We start from the raw sequence: 26,964 nt of genomic DNA, 5'->3' as shown, positions 1-26,964 counted from the left end.
ACTGTCTTACTTTATGGAGAGTTTTGTTCTGGAATGCAGTTAATATACAAGTAGTTGGGCTGACACTGTAGAGACCTGGTTTGGGGCTTTGTTATGTGTGTCTAGAGTAACCCTTAGCCTATGGCTAAGACAGCCTTGTTCCTAAGACAAAGCCTGTCTGAGGTCACAGTGAAAAGCACAGGATGTTCATAAGTTTTCCCCACACAGAGCGTGCCAGCTCCAACATTCCCAAGCATCTGGCAGCTTCCAGAGTCTCCGCTCTGCTTCTAGTCCCACAGTAGCTGTTTTCTGCCCAGCCTCGTGGTGAGCACAGCTTCGTGTTTGAACAAAGGCTTGAGGGTGCTCTTCTCAGATTTCCGGGACTCCTCTGTGCCACTGCCTCCTCTCCAGTACCCCACCCAACAAACACCAGCTGCTGCTGCATCGCTGACCGCTGACCTCTGACCTCGGCTTCTGCTGATTAGAGCGACACTCTGCTGTCTCTGTAGGCGTCACAGTGCCACAGATTGGAAAGCACTCCAAAGAAGCTGTGGCGCTCAACTCTCTTCTCTCTCCAGGCTTGGCCGACGGCCTGAGACACGCCCCCTCCCCCTTAGAGCTGCCCAGAGCGGAAGCTAAGTGCAGCATGGCCTGAAAATGAAGTCCCTAATTCTAACTATTTTTGAAATAGCTTTAAAATCTATTATCTTATCTCATCCTTAACATGAACATGTAGCATGAAGGTACATATTATTTCTGTATGACAGATTAGCAAACCATATATAAAATGTTAAATAATCAACTTCTAAACAATAAAGGTATTTTATTCAATGCACAAATATTCATCAAGTACCCACTATGAGCATATAGTAACTGAGAGAGTGACAAAAAGAACTCAGGTAACACAGTTGCAACCCATATTCTTTCTACTGAACCATCAATGAAGTACACAGACTTAACCCCCAAAAATGTCTAATGAATGAATAACCAAGAATTAATCATTCAATCCACCAGGAATGTGTCTATATTGTCAAAAATAACTACAACTTTCCATCTTGATTTATTCCTGCAAGACTCCTATTTGCCATGCAAGTAATTTCACTCCTACACAGTTACATTTTTCAATTTCCTACATATACTTAACTTTTTTTCATATTAGTAGGTACTGTTTAACCAAGACATTCCTATTTAGCTATATCAATTTGTTTCAGCTGACTCTTAATTATATTTCTAATTTTCATCTGGCCAAATCAAATATGTTTTCCTGGCACATTGAGGGGAAAATATAAAAAAAATTTCTAAATACCATCTCTGCAGCATCATACCAAACAGTAATATCATTTCTCCATTCTTAATCAAATCCATCAAAATGATTCATTTATAATTATAGACTTATTCTCATCTCAAAACAGGCTCTTGATCTATCACTTACCCCAATATATGCAAGAGTTGACTATTGGAAGATGCTCATAAAATAAAGCCACATATGTGTTTATAAAATAGTGTTTAAAAACATTTTAGTATTGATTACCTTGCTATAGGACTAATTCCAGTGAACTAACTAAAGTACCCTGTGACAGAAAGCCAACCACTGTACATCCTTGATTACTAGGTACTGAACATCTCCTCCTAATTCTAAAGTCTGGGAAAGAAGTTTGTTAGAAGGTCTTCTGAAGATGATAGAAGTTCATGAGATCAGCAGCATCACCTTTAAATAGGAACATTCCTTTCTCACCCTGTTTATGATTAAGGGGATATTTTAGGTTGCTCGGTCTTATGCTGTTGTTCTACCTTGTTATGCTGAAAGAAGACGGCACCTGTTGTATAAGGACCTTACCTGGAGCACATCTTGAATCTTCACCCACACGTCTGCCATGTCATACAACTTGACGTCTTCCTGCTGAGCCAGTGGTGTCACGACCGTGTCCTGCAGGTATCCCAGGACCACAGAGTGTGCAGCGGCTACGGCATTGAACTTTTCAAATAGCAACTCCAGCAGTTCTAGAAGTAACCTAGCCAAGAAAGCAAGTAAGTAAATGACATAAACACACACACCCAAAGATGATTTACGTACACTGGCCTGCAAGGAACCACCAAACTAAAGTGACAACACAAACAGCACATTAGATTTCAACAAGTCTGATTTCAAACAGATGGAGCATCTAAGAAACTTTTGAAAACTTACCTAAGCCTCAGTTTCCTCTATATAAAATAGAAATGATGTAAGAATTTAAAAACCAACTATAAAGTCCCTAAGCTAGCAGAAAGCAGCTCAATGAACATTTGTTTCCTTTTTAACATGTTTTAGTGATTACAATACTACTGCTCTGTATTCTTTTAAGCAGTTTCTCCAAGGAATTCAAGCAATTTTTCAGACAGTTCAGATATTACACAGAATATGCTATTCCCTAGCAATAAATTAGGCACTTGGTTAAGGACGCTAATCCTTTCAGTCATGGAAAGCTGCACTTGCTACTGCTCAAATGCATGGCGTCAGGCGCCTGAAAAAAAATATACACCTGCCAAGCAATCTGACTTTCACCATAGGGAGCAGCTTAGTCATCCGCATTATGTCACTTTTCATGGTGGGAAACGCTGGACACATATTACTGCATCAATTTTATATACTCAAGGACACAGAATGAGGCAGCAAGGCAGTAGGCCTAGAACAAAAGCTGACTTCCACGCCGGTGTGCGTAGCCTCCTGCCCCCCCACTCTAGTTCTAGGCCGCAGAAGTCTCCGCAGAGCGGGGCGGAGCTCCAGGGCGGAAAGCACGGGAATTCCTCTACCCCTGAGACTACGGCTTTGCTGATTGCCCAGGCTCTCAATCCTCCTTCCTCCTCTGAACTCGAATAGTGGTTTATCCCGCTTTTGAGGAACTAAACCACATGTGGGTCCCATGTGTGATTCAATAAATGTGGGTCATGTATATTTTTATCTGGACATTTTAACTCCCCTCTCCATTGTTCGTTTTTCAGCATGGGCACTGCTTTATTTGCCTCTGTGTACCAGCAACACAGAGAGCAGTGGTCAGCAAATTTTGCTGAATGAATTTCATGTGTATACCATGAACAAGCATTGGAAATTTTTGAAATGTGACTTTCATTGTATATTGTGTGGCTCTCAGTTCATAGTTCCTAATAGATTTATAAACCAATCTGAAAAAGAAAAAAGGAAAGGAAAAGAGCTTGTCATTGATGTCAATTAACAAGATCTTACTACTATAAATAAGAGGTTATGACTATAATCTCATCAAAACATGTAACACATCCTCTATTCCTCTGGCTTCTTTACTGCCCAATTACTGTAATTAATGTGCCAGTGTGACAGCCAATAACTGTCAGATGATAAAACCCTAACATCTATTTGGCATTTTAATTTTGATGAGACAGAATCAATAAAAATTTATGTAGTACTCCCAATCTAGAATATACATAAACCAGAATTTACACATTGTATTAGTACATCGGAGCCACCCCACCTTTTGAATGGAAATTTTTAAAAACCTTTTAAATGTCAATTCATATTTATATGTACATATACTTAAAACAATTCCTTCTCGTGTGTTATTAGAGAGCTATTCAAATATAAGCCAAGAAAGATACAAAGTACAGGAAGATGCATCTAATGTAACAGCCAAAATAGTTAAGAGTAAGAAAATAAACTGTAATAAACTGGTATCTGGCATCACACAGAGTAAATGCTTGATTAAGTGATGGTTCTCACCTTTTAAATAAAGACTTATGCTGAGTATATAAGCCTGTGGTTTCCAAATATCAATCCACAGACCATGATGTATTCTTCAGTGATGCGTAGCAAAAATGAGAAAGATAGGACCATATATTGGCTTTTCACAAAGGTAAATATAGCTAATTGATATTTTTTGTACTCTCTTGACAGGATGATCTGTTCTGTTCTCTCTTGATGGCAGTTAGAATGCCAAATGTCCCTGTTTGACAAAATTTAAACTTAATAACCTATGTGACACTCTAACATTCTTTGCAATCATGTTGATCGTGACACCCAGAAGCCTGAGGCACCCTGGTGTCCAACTTCCCGATGGCAGGAAGTCCCCCGTACAGGCCTGTGAACCAGCAGTGAAGCAGGAAGCCCTAGGAGAGAAGTGGCTGCTGAAGGGGCCAAACTTTAACACTAGGTCAAGCCTGGGCCGAAACAAGAAACTAGAACAAACAATACCCCAAGATGAAGGGAAGAATTAGAGCCCCCCCCCTTAGTAACAAGATAGGACAACGGCTGAGCCTTGACTCAGACAAATAGCCCATAAAAGCAGGGTCAGAGCTGAGGATAAGGGAGAAACAAATACCAAGAAAAACATATCAGGGTGCAGCCCCCATGCAGCTGGGCCAGAGTCGACAAGAATGAGGAGGAGGCATAGGGCGAGGGTTGAGCCTTGCCTCAGATACACATCCTGACCAGAGAAAGAGTAGGGGGCCCAGTAACAGCCTTGAACCTAATCAGCAAAAAAGAAAGAAAGAAGCTGCCTATTGCTAACTGCCACTTCTCGCCCTTGTATCTTGCTTGCTTGCTCTGCTTATAAAAACCCGTGTACCCTTACAGCGGTGCGCCTTTTTCCTTTCGAGGGAAAGGTGGCCCCTGCGCAGGTAAACTTGGCCAAATAATAAAGAGTGTGTGATCAAACTCTAATTTCTGAGCTCATACTTGTGGGGATCGTAACAGCTGCCGCCTGATCATCTCCAGGGTCCCAGGCGCATGGCGACACACCCCGGTGCCACTCAAGGACAAGGCCGACTCGGCAGCCAGGGTCAGTGCTCTGTTTAGAAAAGAGACCCAACAACGAACTGAGGTGTAAGATGAGATTCATGGTGTCCACTGACATCAAAGAAATAGCGACCCCTTGATGAAATGCAGACAGAGTGCCAGTTTCCGTGGCTTGTGGGGGATCAGGGCCAAGACAGACCCATTGTAGTGTGACCATGAGAGCCCAGGCAAGACTACACAGGGAAGAAGAAAGGGAGGAGAGGCAGGTCAGAGGTGGTAAGGTCCTACCGGCATGTCCGCCTTCTCTGCAACACCCACCCACTCCAGAGAGGGACGCCCTCTGCACCCGACCGTCACACAGCCCAGGCGGTTTAATGAAACCCGCAGCCAATGCTGCCGTCAAGAAGGTAAAAAGGCAACCCTAAAAGGGGAGAAAATATGGGCAAATCCCATATCTGATAAAGGATTTGTATTTAGAATATCTAAAGAATCCTTACAACTTACAATAAAAAATAACCAAATTTTAAAATGGGCAAAGCATTTGTATATGCCATCTCCAAAGAAAATATATGAATGACCAATAAGCAAACAAAAAGATGTCCAACACCATTAGCCATCAGAAACATGCAAATCAAAACCACGAGATACCCCTCCCACCTGCCAGGCTGGCTATAATCAAAAAGATAGACAATGGAAAGTGCTGGTGAGGATGCAGAGAACCTGGAACTCTACACAGTGCTGGTAGGGACAGAAAGCGGCGCAGCGGTTTTGGGAAACAGTCTGGCAATTCCTCAAACCATTAAGCACAGAATTATTACATGGACCCAGCAATTTCATTCCTAGGTATATACACAAGAGACATGAAAACATACATGTGCACAAAAACTTGTATACAAATGCACATAGCAACACTATTCATAATAGTAAAATAGTAAAATAACAGTAAAACCATAAAAGTGGAAACAATCCAAATTTCCATCAACTAAGTAATGGGCAAACAAAATATAGAATATTATTTGTCTATAAAAGGGAATGAAGTAACATGGATGAACCTTGAAAAACTCATTGAAATTATATATTGTATAATTATATTTATATAAAATATCCAGGATAGACAAATTTATAAAGACAGAAAATATATCAGTGGTTTCTTAGGTGGGTGGGAACTGACTGCTAAACCACATGGGATTTGTTTTGGGTGGGTAGACAAAGAACTAGACAGTGGTGATAGTTGCACAATCCTGTGAATAAACTAAAAACCAGTGAACTGCATACTTTCAATGGGTGAATTGTATAGCAGGTGAATTATATCTCAATATATGTCGTTTTTTTAAAACACCCATCCGTTGTGGCTCTGAGTGAGGACAGTGAAGGCCCAACACCTCCCCTGCGATGAAGACAAATGCATGGAACAAAGAAAAAAGGAATCTATCTGCTGCCTCACAAAGTGAAGTATAATGAAAGCTGATTCCTTCACACTCTCATAGCCAGGAGGACATTAGTGTTTCTCTTTTGGCTCACTTTTTTTTTTCCTTGTAATATGAGTAATCTGCAAGGAAAGATTCACATTCTTTCCTGCTACTGATGATTCCTAACCTTTTAATTACCAGAAACAATCTCGACTTCTCCCAGTGTTCCATCTGTAACATCAAAGTGTTAAGGAATACCTGTTTTAGGAGCCTCACAGAACTGCTAGGAGGATCAATTAGAACAGGGATAGAACTAGTCAAGGAAATGATACAGTAGTGAAGAGGCAAGTCTGGATCCCTTTGGGTTTCTGGCCTGACCAACTCTGAGGAGGATGGATACCTTGAGAGAGAGAGAGAGAGAGAGAGAAAGAGATATTAAATGTAGAAATCTGGAAGGAGCAATGTTGCTTTGGATCTGGATATGTTACATTTGAGGTATCATGTACTTAGGTACCCGGATCAGCAAGTCTGGAGCTCAGGACAGGAGACAGACTGATGCTGGGACTTTAAGAAGTGAGAAACACTGGAGAGGATGAGATCACACAGGGGTAAAGCACAGAGTAAGAAAAAAGAAAAGCAAGCTCCAGAGCCAGCACTGCCTGAAAGAGCAGCATTGAAAAGGGGGTTAAAAAGCAGCTTGGGCGAAGGAAGCCAGGAAAGAAAATTTTAGGAGACAAAGGAAAAGAGAGTAGTACTAGCAGAGTCAAAGGCCGCATGGAGTCGGGAGCGGTAAAGAGAGAGACTGAGGGGAGAGAGGTTGCAGAGGAGCACCAGAGGCTGCCCTCGGCAGAGGGTAAATGAATGGCTGATGATAAAAAGAAACCAAAGTCAATCACACTCTGTGGCCAACACATGCACTCTTTAAAAAAGAAAAAGAGAAAGTAAGAAGGCCTTCCCCTGATGCATCAAAGAGGAAAAGAGATTAGGAGTCACTCACATACACTGAACATAAATCTGCACTAGTCTGGCCCAATTTAAAGCTACCAAGAATACACTAAATTATGTTGTTAATATTCATAATATTCTCCAACTGCCCACACAATGCCGGACTGAGAAAACAAGGACTGACTCTCAGCTGCAGGCACATTCAGGATGAACTAAACACACAAGGCCCAGGAAAACCATTCCCCATGCCACTCCCACCACAAAATAGTAAATAAATAAAAGGAAAATGCAACCGTCACAATGCAGTTAGCACAGCTGCTTAAATCCTGTTAGGGTCAAGGTTTTTACCACTGATCCAAAAGATAATAGAGCAGGCAGAATCATTAAATTACTAGATGACTCCTTAAACCGACCTGAATGAAAGGAAACCTCATATGGGAATAAGCCTAAGAACCTTAGAGATTAGAATTTCAATTAACTGCAATTTCTACACATCAGATGAAAATACCATTCACACACTCACATGTGCACACACAGGTTATTTCAAGAATCAGAAAATAGTACGCTATAATATACATCATCACAAGTAGTGGGAGAAAGTACTAATCCTGGAATGGCAAAGTGCTTTATCAATGCCAGTATAAAGAACCGTCAGAAACCTGGACTTGACACCAGGTCTCTGACGAAGAATCATGTGACTTTCAGTAGGCATGGGACTTTTCCAGCTCTCAGGTTGCTCAGACAGAAATTTCCTAATCACCAATGGATTGTATTAAATGCAAAATGATATGTGAAAGTATAATAAAAAAGCAAACGCAAACTAATAGTAAATTGTTACTATGTACCTTTAACAGTTACCATCTACAGAAAATTTTCAAAGGGAGACCCCAGAGTTTTACTCCAGATGTTGACCCGGTCCAGCTACACCTCTGTGCTTCCCTCAGCCTGGTTAGTGCTGCTTACGTTCCACAGGATACACCAGTATCATTCCAATATAACTCCCTCTTTGATTAAATTAATTGCAGTTGGGTTTCTGTCACTTATAACTAAAAAAAAAAAAAAAAAAAGGCCTAATTCACAGAATAAGAACCAATGTCTTTATTCCCCTCCAAAACAGAAACAGATGACCACAATGGTCTGCAAAAAGAGACAAAACAGAGCCGTGCGTGGTCTCCTGGGTGGAAAACGAGGACAGAGTGCCTGTTTTATGCTTCCTCCTAACCACGCCTTTACCCTAACACGTGGCCAAATGCCCACAGTGGAAAGGCACTCGGTCAAAGTCTGTGGATGCCCGAACCAAGAGTAAGAGAATGAGCAATGCAGGGCGGCAGCATGAGGGTAAAACTGGGGTAAGGGACCCCAAGCTGGGGCCCTCTGCATGGGACTGGCAGCTAAAGCTGCCATAATGGAAGAGATCCATGAAACAGTAAGGCTGAAGTGACCAGGAGGAGGAGGATGGTGACAACAACGTCATCAACTGTGATGAGGAAGACAACAAAGAGCACTATGTCAACATCAACACTAGCCGCACTGATTGCAACTTGGGTTATCTCATCTGACCCTCGGGACAACCTGGTAAGGGAGGTACAGTAAGTCCTCGCTTAACACCATTAATTGGTCCTGAAATTTTAAGCAAAACATGTACTGAAGCCAATTATACCACTGGCTGATTGATATAATCAAGAGCTAAGTCCCCGTGGCATCTCCTTACCACTGTAACAAACGGACTTCAAACAAAACAGTTATTCCAGGGCCTGCTGTACCACCCTCATCCTCATTTTACAGACAAGAAACCCAAAGTTCGGAGATAAGAGGAGACCAAAGGACTCAATTTTGGAGAATGGTCCTTTTAAGGAGTGTTAGGAAGCAATTTAAGGAAAGAGGCCAGAGAGATACCAGTACTGTAGGATGTTAGGAAAATCAAGCCAAGAAAGAGTGTCAAGAGAACTATCTATATTGCCTTTAGTTTTTTCACTGCAAATTGGTTCTTACCCCTTTAGTACTATTAAAAAAAACTCTTGCCAAAGTCTCAAATAACCATTTAGCTCAATCTAACAGAAGCTCCTCACTCCTTATTCAAATAAGCGCAGCACCTGTTTCTCCTGCCTGCTCACCGCTAGAACGCTGCCCTCCGCTGGCTCCACAACACCGCTCTGCTCGCCTTCCACCTCTCTGGTGGCTCCATCTCAGGAGCCTCTTCCTGAAACTCTGCGAGCTCTTCTCAATCCCCACGCTCCCTCTGGGCGAGTTCACTGACCACTGCATCCTCAGCTATCCACCTGCTGATAACTCCCCAGCGTCTTCTAGCCAGACCACTCCCCGGAGCTGTGGACTTCAAACTTACCATGTTCCAATGGGGCTCTTCACACTCCTCCCCAAACCTACTTCTCCACGTTCCCGAAGCCAGTGAATGGTACCACGCGCCCCAGCAAGTCATCTCCGCCTCCCGCCAATCCAATCAATCGCCAGCTTCTTTTATTTCCATCTCTTCACTCTCCCAAATGGGACCACGTCACCCCATTGTCACTGTCACTGTGCTAATTCGGACTATAGCATCTCTACCCTGGACTATTAAAGCAGCCATCCAACTAGGCCCCTTGCCTTCAGTCCCTGCCTCTCTCCTCCTAGACAGTAAACTTGTCACGATGAGAACTGCATCTGACTTATTACTGTATTCTTGTATTTTTTTCATAATATTCAGAACCTGATAGGCAACAAATGAGAATTTGTTGAATGAAAGGATGGGGGAAAAAATGAGATCCAACAGATGGGAGAGGTAGAGATCTGATTACAAATAATAAATGATGAGGAAATGAGTTTATAGATTATAACATCCTGGTTTTAGAAGACCACAATAAGAAATACTTTGCACAAAACTATCTCTCAAAAAGATAACCTTATCAACCTAAGCATGAGAACCAAGAGAAGTAGAGTTACAATCTGAAAGATACATGCATTCAGAGCTAACTTTAATAATATTGTAATAAAATCTATTTTGTGTAAAAAAAAAATGGAAAGTGTCAAGATGAAGAAAGTATTTGTTCTTTAAACCCAATTACCTGACAAATTTTAAAACCAGCCCTCTTATTGATATAAGTAAAATATCACTCACGCTCCCAGATCTCCTGCTAACTTGCTACCCGCAGCTATCCCTAAGTGCCTCATCTCCAAGTGCCACCATGAAAAATGGCAAAGGGGTAAGAAGAAGAAAATGTTAAGGAATAGACACAATTGCACAAGAAAAGAAATGTCTACGGTATAAAGCTACATCATCCACCTGTGGAAAATGTTCAATTTTTAATGTGAGATACAACTATCTGACTCTAAATTTAATATCCAGGAAACCCTGAATTAGTCATTTGGCTGGAAAAGCCAAGCTCACAGCCAAGAAGCTGCCTTACTTGGTCACAAAGCAATGACACACACCAGGGAGAAAATCAGTTCTATTCTGCTATTTATGTGCTGAGACCTTAACATCGGAGGCCTGCATTTCCCACTGACAGACAAAGGCAATAACCACAGAACATTTATTTCCCTATTACTACTGTGCTCTAAACAGCAGGGAAATACTGACCTCGGAACTTAGATTTTACACAAAAATTAAAAGACCCTGGTCATCAATTATTTCATATCAAAATGGCCTTAGTTTTACATGCCTATAACTCACATACACATTCTCCTACTGAGCTTGGCTAAGCCGGTATTTTTCACTTCAAACAGGACATAGATCCCATTTAATCTTCAAGGTTATCTAATGCTTACTTTTAAGAGGTAGAAATAAGTTTCACCACTTATTAATAATAATCTTCATGTAAAAAGAAGTTACTATTTGAGGAGTGCTGACTAATTCTCCATCTGCACTATGAAAAGAACAGGAAAAAGAAAACCATTAGCAATACAGAATCAAACACAGTAAAAATACAAGGAGCACTAAACTGGGTCCTCCTGGCCCTAGTCATTTCCTTCCTGTGTCACTTCCCTACTTGCCAAGTCCATCTCTCACGCTCACTTTCTGAATTCTGGAGGGATGACTTCAAAGGAAGCTCACATTCTAACGTGTAGCAGATTACTGACTACAATTACAAAATAAAGCCAGGCTCCCTTTCTTCTAATAAAAGTTTTAGTGTCATTCTTTCATATGCCTTTCTCAGGAGAAGCTCTTCAATAAAAATTCTGGAATAACTTGGTAGCCCCATGCAAAACGTTGAAACTGGACCACTATTCCCACACTATACACATAATGCAACTTGAAAAGACTTGCATATGAGACCTGAAACCACAAAACTCTCAGAGGAAAACACAGGGGGGTAAGCTCCTTGGTATCAGTTTTGGCAATGATTTTTTGGATTTGACAACAGAAGTAAAGGCAACAAGAGAAAAAAAAAGTGGGACTACATCAAACTAAAAAGATTTTACATGGCAAAAGAAACCATCAACAAAATGGAATGTAACCTATGGAATGTGAGAACCTATTTGCAGATCATATATCTAATAATCAGTTAATAATCCAATTTGTATGTTAGTACACAAATAACCCAGTTTGCAGCACTGAACCAATTTGTGTTAAGTGCTACACAGGAAAAACAAAGTGTGCCATGAGAGCATATAGCCATGGGGACCTGAGCTGGTTTGGGTAGGGGTTTTTTAAAAAAATAAATAAATAAACTAAGACAGTTTTCATTGTTCTCTTGTAATAGTTGTAGTTATTGAGTGCCGTTTATTTGATAGCACCTACCAGCGAACTAGCTGTTTGTCTACTATGTCTATCATTTTACTGACTTGCAGGAACTCTTTATATATTAAACATAATTAGTTCTTAGATATTTATATTTCAATTTTCTCCCAGTTTCTCTTTTAACATTATGATGGCTGACCACTAGACATTTGTTTTTATGAGGTTATATTTAACAATGTTTTCTTTCATAGCCTCTAGGTTTTTTATCAAATTTAGGACTTCTCCACTCTCAGGTTATAAAAAAATTTTCCAAACTTTCTTCTAGTACATTCTTAGTATTGCTATTTTTGATACACCTGGATTCAGAAGGTATGGCTACACTACTTTTAAACAGACGTGACACACTGTGTGGTAACGGACCGTACACCCCTTTTATTTCTGCCTCCTGTGTGTCTGTCATGTAATGGCCGCCAGGTTAGCTAAATTACTGCTGGGTAATTCTAACACTGAATCATCTTCTTCATAGTCATGTTTTTTTCCAAGGTTGATTGTTGCCTCATTTCCTGATTTTTTTCCTGATTTCTCAGTCTATGAAGGCTGTGGATGTATAGAAATAGATTGAACTATTTCTCTAAAAGATGAAAAAATATACTTTAAAAATTCAGAACTCAGAATGAGGGCATACTGTTGTAACAGGGAAGCCACAGAAAGTCTAAAGACACAGGTGCCAATGTTAGTTTTGTGGTACAAGTAGAGTGCTTATGAAAAGAGAAATAAAATATTTCTCATGATTTCTTTGACCTGTTGCTGGAGTCAGGCATGGGTTTCCTTTTCAAATGTGTAGCATTTCCTTTCCTTTTTTTCCTTCTACTAGTTATTCTTCTTCTAAGTGTCTGAAATGTAGGATTTTGTGGAATTGGTCATTTTACTTTACAGAAAAGTCATTTAAGAGCAGCTTTGAAGCAAGGTCAAGATCTGTCTCTGTGGCTTCTTGTAGCCATTCCCAAGCACTGCATGAAGCACCTGGACACACTTGGAATCAGGAAGGACCGCGATTTTAATTTGGATGAGTAGTTAATTCAAATCAAAGCAAAAGGGAAGCAAGTAAATTTGACTTCAGTGATTATGATTCCATTTGATTAAGCCACTGGTTCTGATTACCCATATCAGTAAGAACATGCTTTAAAAACACCGATCTGTTAAATACTGAAGGGTATGAATAGGATGAACCAGGGACATGTAGAAGAAATTTCACTGTTTCTCAACTAGAATATATCCACTGCAGCTTTACTGAAATACTTTTAGAAGAAATGAAAGGAATTAATTCTTTACATATGGCACTTACTGTAGCAAGCGTTAACCAAAATATACGATTCATTAACATGGAAGATAGTACTGGTCCCAAAGTTATGTGCTTTCTAGTAAGGCTCACATAAATGAATCGATGAGAGCCTCATCATACACCCGGTGAATCAGGAAAGTCGATCATGTCTGTAACTCTTTGGTAAGCATGAAGCTGGAGAGCTTTCTGACTGCAAACTGTTCTTTCATGTGCTCTCTACAGAAAGGAGCCTTGGCGGAATGGGCTAGAGGTCTTACTCAATGTTATATTTCTTAAATCTTTGTTTTATATTTGTCAGAGTAAAAAAAAAAAAAATCTACTTCTGATTTCTATTGTTTTTCATACTACAGCAGGTTCAAATTAGAGACTGGACCAGCTAAGGGAATAATAGGTAAAATCTGTTCCGTGGGTTGTAACTGATAACATAATTTAGTGTCAGCCTTCATGCTGTTCCAAAGCGCACCACTTCTCTATCAGGCAGAGAGTGGGAGCCACCTTAGGTCTTGTCATTTCGTGCGCTTTTTGGTGTCATAATGCTGAAGGTAGTCTGTGCTCAAACTGATACTGAGTTTTTTCCACTGTAAACACACACAAAATCTTGTGTCAAATGAAATCCTTCCCTTGGTGATGTTTAGAAGTGGTGTCAGATATGATTAAAGTGCCCTGGTGTGTATTTCAGGGTATATCTCATTTCTTTTGGGCTTCTCTAGTTCCTGGCCCCTCCTACGACTATGGTCTCTGTCTCTAACCAGGTTGGACCATGAGGGGAGTTAACTTTGTGTTTGCAGCCTGAGTTAGGAATGGGCACATGTTAAATGCCCAAGAAGTTTAATGAATTAATAAATAAGTAAAAGATGCAAAGAAGATAATTTTTAATGAGAGAAATTTTTATTAAATTTTTTCCTCTCAGCATTACTCCCAGTGGGGTGCAAGGGTCAGCCGCATGGACAACACTTGAGAGTTAGAAATGCAAGGAGCCCTGTGGCGGAGGGCGATTAAACTGGAATCTCTGGGTGCAGGGCTCTCGGGAGTATATACTTGAGGTGATTCTTACACATGCTGAGGGCTGCAAACACTCTTTATAACATCACAGACCTCACAGAGTTTGCAGTTTTGTAGCATTTATGCTTTGCAAAGCAGTTTGCCATCTGGTGTCTCACCTGAGTGAGCCTCACTACTGGCCTCATCACAGGTAGGGGCATTATTATTAATCCCAGACTTACCCAGGGAAATGTGAAAGCTGAAACAGTTTGACAGTTCACAAAGCTTGGTGGCAGTGGATTTAAGAGGAGAAATGGTCTCTTCCCACCGTACAAGTTCACTTTCTGGCTCACATAAAGATGGCGTTCCTGATTCATTTCCTGGGATTGATTTTGGTTTTCCCCTGGAGAAGGGCATCATTTGCACTGACACATCCATTCTCCCACCCACAGCCCCCGCTGCGATCAATGGCAGGCCTCTCAGAGATAGCAGAGCATGTTAAAAAGTCTGATCAGCAGTCACAGAGTAAATGGATCTTAATTAGCTCACCTGAGAATCAAACTGATGACTTAGATTCCTAAATCCTCCCCCTAGAGAACTTGCACACCCTTGTACTAAAACTAATATACGACTAAGTAATAAGCATAAACCCCTAAAAACTTAACTTGTATTTCCTCTAGGAAGTGGATTTATGAATAATTTTTCTAATGTCTACTATAAGGAAATATTATTTTTGGAAAGGGAGACGATTCCCCCCCACCGGCTTTATTGAGATATAACTGACACATAACATGATGGCAGTTTAAGGTGTACAATGTGTTAATCTGATACACTTACACACTGCAAAATGATCATCAACTTAGCATTGGCTAACACCTCTATCACTTCACGTAATTACCATTTCCTTTTCGTGGTGAGAATATTTAAGATCTTCTTTCTCAGCAACTTTCAACTATACCTGTATTCCTTTCCTACATTTTCCAAGAACCTTTCTTCAATATGACAGTGAGCACAAAACAGGCAATGTTCTCCGCTGTTTTTTATCAGACACTTAATCTTCTCTCACTCACAGGACTGATCAGGAACATTGCAAAACGGCTTCCTCCCGGAAAAAGAGAACAATCTCTGGCAGCTCTGGCTCCAGCTCCTTCGAGACTACTAGTTCCACCAAAGTGGACCAGGCCTCCCGCACCTCCCCTGCGGTGAACTTTATACCTTAATGTTTCAACAGGGTTGTTTTCAAATAGATGGTGCAGTTGCCTCACATGTGCTAATCACTCTTTCCCCATGTTCTTTTCTCTTTCATAGCCTTAACAAGATATCATACCTTTGGGGAGATCTAGTTCTTCCATCTCTTCTTCATGTTTTTCTCATTTGTTAAATATTATAGAACATCTTCCAGCTTCTTTGAAACAAAAATGATGTGAAAATACTCTTGAGCTAGATTCTGGAAGGGAATCGATAATTAGGCACCAGGAGTTGAAGAAACTGGATATGAGCAGCACAGGCTGCAGACCACATTAGCCATCAGAGGCTGTAGACACAGCCTGCCTTTCTGAGGACATTAGGGTAGCAGGTGGTTCAGGGAGACTAGCAAAGCGCATGCTCCCTTAACGTTTCTCATGTTGGCAACAACAGTGGTTGAATATTTTCCATCAAGAGTAAACAGAGGTTTACAGACGCAAGATGTACTATGAATGACAAAATATTTCTCCTACAATAGACAACAGATAGTTTAGAATATTTTCATTTAGATAGCTTGGGGGTCAAAAATAAAATAAAATAGCAAGTGGATCACCAGAGTGATGTTTTAAAGCTGGCTGTGAAAGGATACTGGCTCTGTAGGAAGTACAAACAAGACGATTCTAGCTTGGTTCCTTCTTTTCTAACAAAATAGCACACAACATTAATTCTCTTTCCATAAAGACAAATGAGAACAAGCGTGCAATGCATCACTACCAGAATATGTTTAATAAGAGGTTGCTTAACAATGAAACTTCTAGAAAAAATTACAGAAATGGTATCTTGCCTCAGAGTAGCACTTACATGCTAACAGTTTGGAATAGATTTTTTTCACCAGGAGGTGAGGGCGAATATATGCCTGTTGGGGAAAGAGGCATCATGGTTCTTTTTGGCTATGCTCCAACTTTCAGTAAGAGAAACAGATTCTTATTCCTTTAGCAAAAGGTTCCTCATGGTAATAGTAAAAAAAAGAAAGAAAGAAAGAATTTGCGAAGTACAGTGACTTTACTTCTCTCTAAAACACATGTCACTAACACCTCCCAGCACCATTTATTTGATGAGCACAAAATACCATGGAAGCTTCAAGGGATAATCTGACAACACCCATTCTCAAATTCTAAACCTCTAGAAGCAATAATGCAAATCATCCTTTTTCAATGAAGTTTCCAAGGTAATTAATTCTTGAGAAGTTATAAAGCGTTTGATGGCACACAGCCACCACCAGCTGGCTCAAAATTATTAGTCGTTTGGAATCCCAGTCCAAGAATTTAATCTTTGATCTTCAAAAAGTGGTTCAATACCAGAGAGGAAGGCAGCTGGGGCGGGGGTGCTGGGGGGAGCAGCAGTAAAGGGTAAAGAGGATCAAATGTAAGGCGAAGGGAGGGGATTTGACTTTGGGTGGTAAACACACTACAAAATACTGATGATTATTATATAACTGAATACTTGAAACCTACATAATTTTATTAACCAATGTCACCCCAAGAAATTTAATAAAAATCTTTAAGTGGTTCACTCCAAATATTTTTTTCTCTGTACTCTTCTATCTCAGAGTTTGGGCACAAAATTTCAGATTTGTACATTTTATAAAATGAGATTATGTTATAAACAGTTTATACCCTACCTCCAAAAGCCTTTAAAATATTGACCAAAAACAAAACTTAGAGAAGGAAAAAACCCTCTGGCTGACTCATCCCTCACAGAGAAACATTTCTTACTTCCAGGGGCAGTATGCTGAATTTCCACTCGTGAATTCTGGAAGGGGCTTAGGGAACAGAAGAGTAAGAGGTCAAAATCATTTGAAAGACACATTGCTTTTAAGGGTGCTATAATGAAATTTGCAGACAAGTTATTGATCCATGCCCTTTTGTTATTTCCAGTATATACTATACTCACATTATTTCCCTATGAAAGTTCAGTGTATTCATCTAGGGACTTGTAGCAACAGGCAAACAGAAAATCAGAATTCTAGAGTGTTTATTAGGAAGGAGGCAAAAGGTATTCAAAGAAATTCAGGCACCAGGCGAAGAGAGAACAGTTCAATTTAGAACCATTCCCCAGCTTCCCTGGATCACACTGCGAGTGATCCAATAACATGGAAGCTGAAGAAACAAGAATAAATACACATGTGGATTCATATTCACACATATGTGTACGGTACTTCCTGGTGCTACCCTACTAAGCTCTAACCATATAATCTAACACCATCAACCCCATAAAAAAGGTATTTCCCTCAGATTACAGAACTGTCATTCAAAGTCAGGTCTACTCGACTCCAAAACCTCTGCTCATCAAAACATGTGCTTTGAAATATTCTGTGGCAGGAAAGGGGTGAAGGATGGCTTCTCAACAACTGCTCTTTTGAATGAAGTTTACAAGGGAATTAATTTTTGAAGTTTTAAAGTATAAATAAAATTAATGTTATTTAAAGACATAAAAGGGTATGAAAATGAAAATAGAATACATTTTTTTAAATCCTCACCTGGTGATATGTTTATTGATTTGAGAGAGAGAGGGGAACATCAATGTGAGAGAGAAATATCGATTGTTTGCCTCCTGTAGGCACCCTGACCAGGGATCAAACCCGCAACCTAGATACGTGCTCTGACTGGGGAATCAAACCCGCAACCTTCTGGTGTACAAGATGACACTCCAAGCAACTAAGCCACCTGGCCAGGGCTAGAATACATTATTTTTCAAAAAAAATTTAAAGTCTGGGGAATTCTTTACTAAGTAAACTACTACTATTTCTCCTTAAATTTATCTTCTTTTTTAAAAAAAAAACAAACTTTAAAGCCCTAAGTACGAACAGCGGCATTTCCTTAACATGTCAACAAGGTTATGATGCCTTCTACACACTGTCTAGCACCTCCCAGAAACTCACAATATTAGAACTGAGAAGACTTGCTCTACTGCGCCCTCAGTTCTCAGATGAAAATGTGGTTTCCACTGTCCTTTCCCCGCAGTGCCAAAGTCCTGCCTTGTACCTGCCTGGTATATGGGAGGAGTTGGAGGCTGGAAGCAGAGGAGAACAGAGAGCTGTGTAGAGTGCATCTTGGACTTTCTAGGAAAGTCTTCATGTCAAATACCTGGTCCCACCATCAGATGACATTAGTCTATGATGCCCTAAATTCTGGTTTGGCAAACATGGTCTCCCAGTGCATGATGGTCAAGAGAGAGTTTGGATCAGAATACAATTTCAGATTTCCGCTTATGAAACAAGAATTATGAAATCCAAATCCTATTAATAGTTTTAAATAGGTACAGTAATTCCTAAGACTAATTTGCCTACTGCCAAACATCACCACATATTAAAGGATAAACCGTGGGACAACAAAGACCATGGACTTGCATTCAGATCCAAGATCAGCTACTTGTCCTATGACCCTTGACTTAATTAATCTCTGAGCCCCAGCTTCCCTAACTGTAAAATGTGGGCACTAGTAAGTAGCTCATAAAGTTGTAGTGGAACTTAAATGAGATAATACGTACATAAATTGCCTGGAATTCTGCTTGGTACTTAGTAAATATTCAATAATTGCTTCATTCTTTGAGTATGGACAAAATGCATTGAAACTTCACAACTATGTCAAAAATCAGCTGAATTATAACTATCCAAGCTGTTTCACCAATCTGAGTTTGTAAGGACTATATTATCCCAAGTTCAAGAAATAACATCAAAAGAAGATAATTACTTACCACCCACCCCTAGAAAAGGTACGACAGTTACCAAAAACCCAACCTACACCCGCACCTACCTTGGCTGGTTCTCCGCAGTAAGGTTCTCGCCCTTCTGATAGCTGCTGTCTGCCACCTGGGTTGTAGACCGCTTCACAATTTGTTTGAGCTCCTGCTCCAAGCGCTCTTTGATCGCCTTGACGGTCTCTGGGACCTTCTTCAGCTTGGCTAGCCCCTTGATGAGGATGCCCATAAAAAGGGTGCTGTTGTCCTCTGGATCCAATTCCAAGTCCTCCTTGATGTCCTGCAGGCTCATCTCTCTCGCTGCCAAAAATAAATAAATAAATAAACAAACAAACACAGACTCCAATACCAGATTCAACAGAGTGGGCCTAATAAATGGGATCTCTGCTTTGATCACTCCCTTAAATAAATCAGGGAAGGTTTTTTAATTATATTTGTAATTAAAGTATATTTACATGGTAGCTACCTAAGAATCACACCATAACAGAGCATTCTTTTTTTCTTTCTTTTTAAAGATTTTATTTATTTATTTTTAGAAAGGGGGAAAGGGAGGGAGAAAAACATCCATGTGAGAAACATTGACTGGCTGCCTCTTGCACACGCCCCAAGAGGGGATGGAACCCACAACCAAGGCATGTGTCGCGATCATGAATCAGACCGGCGACCTTCCTCTCTCTGCGGAATGATGCTCAGCCACCTGAGCCACAGCAGTCAGGGCAACAGTACATTCTTCAAACCATATCCATTGGTTAGTAATAAGAGACAGAAACAATTAAAAGCCAAGTAAGCAACTTTCCATGGGAAGCTTCCATAGACTTCCCATGAGTCAGAATGAGTCAGTCAGTTTGTGACATTTATTAAGCACTCACTGTTTATAAAATGTTTTATTTGGCATAAGAATCCAAAAAAGACAGACCACAGTCTCAAATTCCTACTTATTAATGAGAAGAAATAAATAGCTTAATATAAAGACTATTACAAATACATGTAGTAGAAGTAAATAAGATACAATTATAACAAATGATAAAAGAGATGAAGAAAAATAAAGGAGAAATAATACACCCAAGTGAGACAAAGCTTTGAGGAAATGAATAATGAAGAATATTTCATAAGTACAAAAAACCCCTATTTTTCTTTAAACTTATGTCTACCATAACATTATTATCTACTAAAGACTGACCTTGCTAGTACATATAAAGTTTTTTGACACATAGGTTAATTGAATGTGTCAAAAGTCTCTGAAGACCTTTAGACTACAGCTTCCATCCAAACTGCCTGGTTTTGAAATGGAAGAAACAGTCTGGGACAGTGTTCTTAACTCCTGTGGGAACTTGGGAAAGGGGTGGGACTGGAACCTGAGACTTCTGGTATCTGCTGAAAACCACAGGCGCATATATGCAAAACTTCTCACATGATTGCAGGGCCGTGACTAGTGCCAAAAGAAGCACAGGCTGAAAACGTCTGGCCTAAAAATAATTACCTCATTTTACAAGTGGCTGGATTAGGGACAGACAAGCAAAAGTGAATATGAGCTTAAATATGGATCCTAATAGTTCAAGCTTCCCCCATCCTCGCCTCTCCTTCACTCCTCAAAACCACCGGAACATGTTTAAAATATGTGATGCTCTGAAAGACTACATACATTCTTCTTTAGTAGATTCAAGCTCAGCGATACAACAAGCCCACTCAAGGTTTTTCAGCACCAGTGCATGCACTGAAGAATGAAAATATCCCAGTATATGGAGTAAATCCTTGTAACTTCTGCATGCATGTTCCAAAACCTCTACTTCAGATGACATGTAGGTTATTCTCCTCAGTCCCTTTCTTTGCTCCCAACTCATAAAATGCACTTAAACATGAACCAAAGGTATTTAATGACATAATTATACAAGCTTAATATATAAAATAAGTCCTCTGCATATTTATGGGTGATGTTTTCTTACTTAGATCCACTAGACCCCCTGAGACCCATGAGGAAAGAGAACTATATAAAGAATAACCAAATTCATATGGTTTTCTTCACAGCAAAGATGGCATTTGATGATATGGTATTTAAATTATTTTTCTTTAACACTAGTAAACTGGAAGTAGAATCAAGAAGCCTTAGGCATCTAAGGATCATGTGACGATTCGGATGGCAAATCAAAAATAAAGTCATTGAGCTCTGACTGGTGCAGCCCAGGAGGCTGGATGTCACCCTGCAAAGGGAAAGGTCGCTGGTTCAATTTCCGGGTCAGGGCACACACCTGGGTTGCGGGCCCACCTCTCAATGTAGGCATGAACAAGAGGCAATGGAGTGATGTTTCTCTCATACATGGATGTTTCTCTCCTTCCCTTTCTCCTCCCCTCCTTTCTAAGAATAAATAAATTTTAAAAATCTTTTTTTAAAAAGCCACTGACATTTTCAAAAGTGGCATTTCGTGAACACACATTTTAGTTGTGGTTTTGTTTTACACATAAGGAACCAGACATAAAATCACTCCATCCTATAAGACCGACCCCAAAAGCAAGAAGAGAAAAGTAATTAGCAGCCAACGGGCCATCTAAATTTAACCTGTTAGAGGGAGAAAATGAAGAGAAAAGACAAGCAGAAAAAACAGACATTTATCTGGGACAAAACAATCTTCACGAAAAAGGACCAAGTCACAAAGAGGACCATGCAAAGGCCACCTGAGAAATTACTGCCACCTGCCTCAAGAGTGATTGACAATGAGGTAAATGTGGTTTAAATCAGTGGGCCTCTAGATTATATGGCAAAAAGCTACTTATATGCACTCTAATATGATAGATAGCCTATTAAAAAAATAACAAATAAGCAAGGTATGCATAATAAAATGCCACAGCTCGAAATGGCACATTTGTTTAGAACCGTATTTATCTGTCCCCTGAAATCTCCTAGAGCACAAACACTGAACAGATCCAATATTAATTAATTTATATTCTCCATTTCACTTACATCAGCTGAAAATTAAAAGGCAATTTAAAAGGATAATATAATCAACCATGAAGACTAGAGTCTAATAATCACAAAAACCCTGTGAGGTCAGAGAGAATTATTGGTGCTTCATGGAAAAAGGCTTGTACAAAAATAATTTAGCTGAAATTCAGTAAGGCTTCACACCACAATTAGAACAAAATGTACATATTTCCAAATTGCTAAACCCCAAAGCACTGTGTTGTATCTACCCTGACATAATATGTCCTCAAATGTGTGGGTTTTGGAACACTTTGACAACCAGAAATACTTTATTTACTCCCTTTCCTGATTTCTTATCTTTGCCATTTTTGCTTTCAGTATTTTGAGGATTTCTTGAACCTGGTTTTGAAGACTTTCACTGATAGAACAGTGCTAAATATTAGAAGACGTTCATGTCTTTAAACCAATTATTCCTATTAAAATCCTACTGGCCCCAATTGTTATGTATTAGAAACAGACAGACAGGCATGCACATGCACCTACACCGCTATATCTAAGTGGATGTAAATCCTTTCAAGCATGGATCCTGAAAGAGCTTTAACGAAGACACTCTGGGACTCACAAAATAACTAACTAGATGATCTCACAGGTCCTTTCAAACTCTACACTTTCATGATTCCAATAACTACAGTTTAAATCTATACATCTCTGATTACCAGTCCTAATAGCTGATTACGTATACTACCAATATTATAGACATAGCCCATTAAAAACTGGATAAACAGGGTGAATAACCCACTTATGCAGCTAAATATTTTATAAAAGAAAACTACTTTGTTTCCCAGTGAGTCCAGAAAGCAATCTAGACCCGTCTACAGCTGCCTTCTTTCCACAGTATGTTGGGAAAGAAAAGACTGATAACATATGCCATACCTATAACATATATGTCATCAAATTGCTAAAGATGAGGTCTCATGTAAAACACTATTTTTTATTGAATATGCTATATTCCTTTATCATTTATATTTATACATGTTAATTAAGGTATAATAGATAATGGTAATGTTTACTGTAGAAACCCTGCTAGATGTCATTACATTACGCACAGTACCTAAATTACATAACATGTTTTTGACCTAATTGAATTTACATGTATTCAAAAACATTATCCCTATATAAGAAAACTGTCTGCCGCTATTGAACAGAATTCAACATAAAAAGGAGCCTTCAAGAAATGACCACACCTGAGTAAGCCCAAACGTGTGAGGACCACACAGCCACTGCACTTCCAGCACCGCAACGGCGCCTGGCCTCGGAACGCTGACGACACTCTCAGGCAGAAAAGAATAAGGAAGTTACCATTTAAAAATAATTCTTCTTCTTCTGATCAAAATATTATTACAAATTCATACTTTAGCATCCAATCTATTATTAAAAAGCACTATTATATATAAATTAAGAAATTAAAAAAATAGTAAGGCTCAAAATTGAGACTAACATTTCTGTAGACCGGAAATGCAAACTGCCTGGAGTCAGGGCGTGTGTCCCTGGAGCTCAGGGTGCAGACACAGGAGAGGCTGGCAGCAGTGGCCCACCTAGGGTTACAGAGACCTGAGCGGCCTGGCGGGCTGACAAAAAGCCCCCCGAGGGCTCTAAGCACAGGACCAAATCACGCTCTAGGCCCAGGCCCGCAGGCTGCTGGCCACCCCAAATCCTCCTCCTCCATCCCTGCCCCAGTGGAGGCACCTGGTCAACTACGTATATCTTAAATACCATTCGTTTCCCCATGAAAAATTACTTCTAATATCTTTTATTCTAATTAATGTACCAAGTGAAGTAGACTCAGACAGCAATATCTGATACACTGGTTGCCTCTGGAGTATAGAATCTTGATTAGGGTCTTTCAAATGTTAACTAACTACCCCTGGAGTGTGGAGTCCTGATTAAGGTACTTCAAAAATGTTAACTAAGCACCCCTAAGGTGCAGATTAAATTACTGTAAAGAAAGCTACAGGCCATATAACATCCCACGCCTGAAAGGAGACTGCCAAAAGCTACTGCCAACTGCTACTTGGGGCTATCGCTTACAGGAGCTGGGGGGTTTAAGCCTGGGCATAGCGGTGGTTTGGGTTCTGAGGTGGACATGAACCCCATGTTGCACTGAGTTTTGAAAGCACAGTGACTGTGCACTGTCCCTTCCGTAAGTAAAAGCAGGCTAAGGGGCTCGCTGGTCTACGTGCCTTTGGGAAGGGAGAGTGGAAGCTGTGTTAGGATAAAAACTAACTAACTAACTAACTACTGTTGAATTAGGTTGCCTTGGGACAAACTTTAAATAATGTGCATCAACCATGTGGAGCGAGGAGGACGTACCTTTGAAAGTCAGAAGAGCAGCTAATGAAGAGAAGCTACTAAAAATGTGAGAGGGTTACATGGTAAGAAGATGGACAAGGAAAAAATGAATATATTCATAGCTTATGTTAATATTTATAAAATGTACCAGATTGTAGTCATTTGTTAATGTATGTTTTTGTAAGTTCAATTGCTCAGAAAGACAGCAAGATGTAGTAGAAATAACTCAAGGCTGGCATCATACATTTAGATTTGATTATCTTCTCTACCACTTTCTAGCTGTGTGACCTCTCAAATCATTAAAATCTTGCTGAACCTCAATGTCTCCATCGGTAAAATGGAGATAACATTACCTACAAAACTGTGCGCATTAAATGCAATGTGACATCAAAACACAAAAAAAAAAGCCCCTAAAAGAAAAAAGAAAAAAAGTAGATATAAAAGCTCTAGCATTAGGAAACCTCCAAAACCTCCAGTTGCAGAGGACAACACTGGCTGCACAGGATCATTTCTCAGTATTATGTCCAAAAACAACACAAAACAACAAAAAGAACTAAAGTCGTAAAAAGCATGCCCTCAGGGTAACTAAAGGCAGAAATTGCCCCAAATTAAAAACAACAGTAAATAAAAACAAGAGAAGAACAACCTAATCTCAGCAAGTGATCTCTCAAAGTCCTGCCCCCCTCACTCAGCCACAGGCTTTGCAGCAAGCACAGGCAGACTGTGAAAAACTGGTAAGAGACAAGAAGAGAGTAAGTGATGAGCCAGAGACTGAGAAAAAAACTATCAGTAGAAAAACAAAGTCCACCCTAAATTTCAAAATACTAAAAACTACCAAGCAGATCAGAGTATAAATGACAGAGAATGAACTTAAAAGCAGACACAATTTGATGAAGCAGTGTTTGTGAGACACATAATTTCTGGGGGAAAAAGACAAAAGGAGAGAAGTGCCCTTTGGCTATTGGATAGTGAAGGGAGACAGAAGCATAAAGGAAAAATTAAGGATCCTATAGGACAAGAGGGTCACCGTTCCATGCCCAAACACGAGTCTTCCCCCATCATCAAAAACAAAAATTCCATTCAAGTGTCTAGATTTTGCTATACTGACAGAAGAGGGAGCCAATGAGCTAGGATTTCTATAAAACACCCAATACCATAACAATGAATGGAAAAAAAGGAAGAGATTCATGTAAAGGTATATTTAAAAAATCAGAAATCCAACACACGTCAACAGAGGAAAAGTCTCTGTAATAAAACAACTAGGAAGCACAATAAAACGAGATGACAAAGCCAGATGGACTTAATATATTCAAATAAGAATCTGAGGATAGGAAAAGCCACCCAGAGTCAAAAACCCAAAAAGTAAGAACAGACAAGCACAAATAAAGATATGCAAAGAAAACAGACTAAACTGGGAAAATATATAAAGAAAAATACAGAATTATCTCATACATGAAGAATAAACTATGAAATACCCACAGGAGAATAAATCCAAATGAATATTTCATAAAGGGTATTAAAGAAATGTAGAGAACCAAATAGAAAATAAAAGGGATATAAAGAAAAAAGGAGACCAAAGAAAAAGTAGTAGAAATGGAAGACAGCCAAGGAAAAAAGTAACATATCAGATGAAAAAAAAAAAGAACAAATACTTAAAATTATAAACAAAGAAAAGTTGCCAAAAATTTTTAGTCTATAAAATGAAAGAGCCCACTGAGTATCAGGGAAAATTAATCCCAAAATATCAACTCCAAGACATTTCCTACTGAAACTATTCATTTCCTAAGTTTAAAAGTCCTCAAGGCCTAAAGGATCAAATAAACTACAAGGCAAAAAAATTAGATTGGCATCAGAATTTTCATAAAACACGTGCAGGAAGACAAAAATAACATAGTATTTTATAAAAAATTTCAGCAAGTAAAAGTGTAAACCAAGCAATTCATACCCACTCAAGCTGTCCTTTAAGTACCAAGGTTGTAGGAATCGGGCAGCCATGAGCCCTTCTTAAGGAATCTTTTAGACGATAGACTTCATCCAACCAAGAGTCAACTGAGAAAATTTCAGCAAAAAGACAAAGAGATTTGAAAATATGTCAAGGTAAACATAAGACAAAAACAAATTGGAAGTATGGATGAAAGAAGAGCTATTCAAAAGTAGTATGTCATGAAAATGTAAAAATAATGCCACTAAAAATTGGCAGAAGGGAGAGGAAGAGGAAAATAAAGTAAGTGCATTATTTGTTATCAAAACAATGGATAGGAATTAAAGGATACCAATAAAAAGAGAGAAATCTGAGAGTAAAAGGCTAAAGAAAAAAAAGGGGCTGAAAGCAAAGGTTTTTAAATACATTATAAGGTAATCACTAGGAGGGAAAAATCTTCCTAAACAACAAAAAATTCTGTGTTAAGAAGAATATTTCAGAAAGATAATAAATATAACATAATACACATTTATAAAATACTGTTAGAGTTGAGACAAATATATCAGTCATATTAACAAATGTATGTCAATGGATTCAACTCACCTATTAAAAGGATTTTCCATTTGACTCACAAAGCAAGATCCAACTATATGCTACACATATATCTAAAACAAACTAATTTTAAAAGGCTAGAAATAGAGAATGAACAAAGGTATTCCAGTCAAAAAGCATTAACCATGACAAAGGGCATTTAATTCCCA

General features: G+C 39.4%; 1 protein-coding gene across 1 annotated transcript in view; it reads right to left on the bottom strand.

Annotated features, from left to right (window-relative positions):
* EXOC4 (exocyst complex component 4) overlaps positions 1-26,964 on the bottom strand; it is a 675,497-nt gene that overhangs the window by 577,466 nt on the left and 71,067 nt on the right. Inside the window, exons 6-7 of the mRNA XM_054564275.1 lie at positions 19,073-19,316; positions 1,817-1,991 (exon numbers count right to left, since the gene is read on the bottom strand). Coding sequence (XP_054420250.1) covers positions 1,817-1,991; positions 19,073-19,316 — 419 coding nt within the window. The remainder of the gene's footprint in view (positions 1-1,816; positions 1,992-19,072; positions 19,317-26,964) is intronic.

This window comes from Pteronotus mesoamericanus, unplaced genomic scaffold (assembly GCF_021234165.1).
Source record: "Pteronotus mesoamericanus isolate MK-2021 breed Mesoamerican mustached bat unplaced genomic scaffold, CSHL_Meso_final scaffold_85, whole genome shotgun sequence".
Classification (NCBI taxonomy): domain Eukaryota; kingdom Metazoa; phylum Chordata; class Mammalia; order Chiroptera; family Mormoopidae; genus Pteronotus; species Pteronotus mesoamericanus.
Note: the sequence above shows the minus strand (reverse complement) of the source record. Positions and strands in the feature narration are given on the sequence as shown.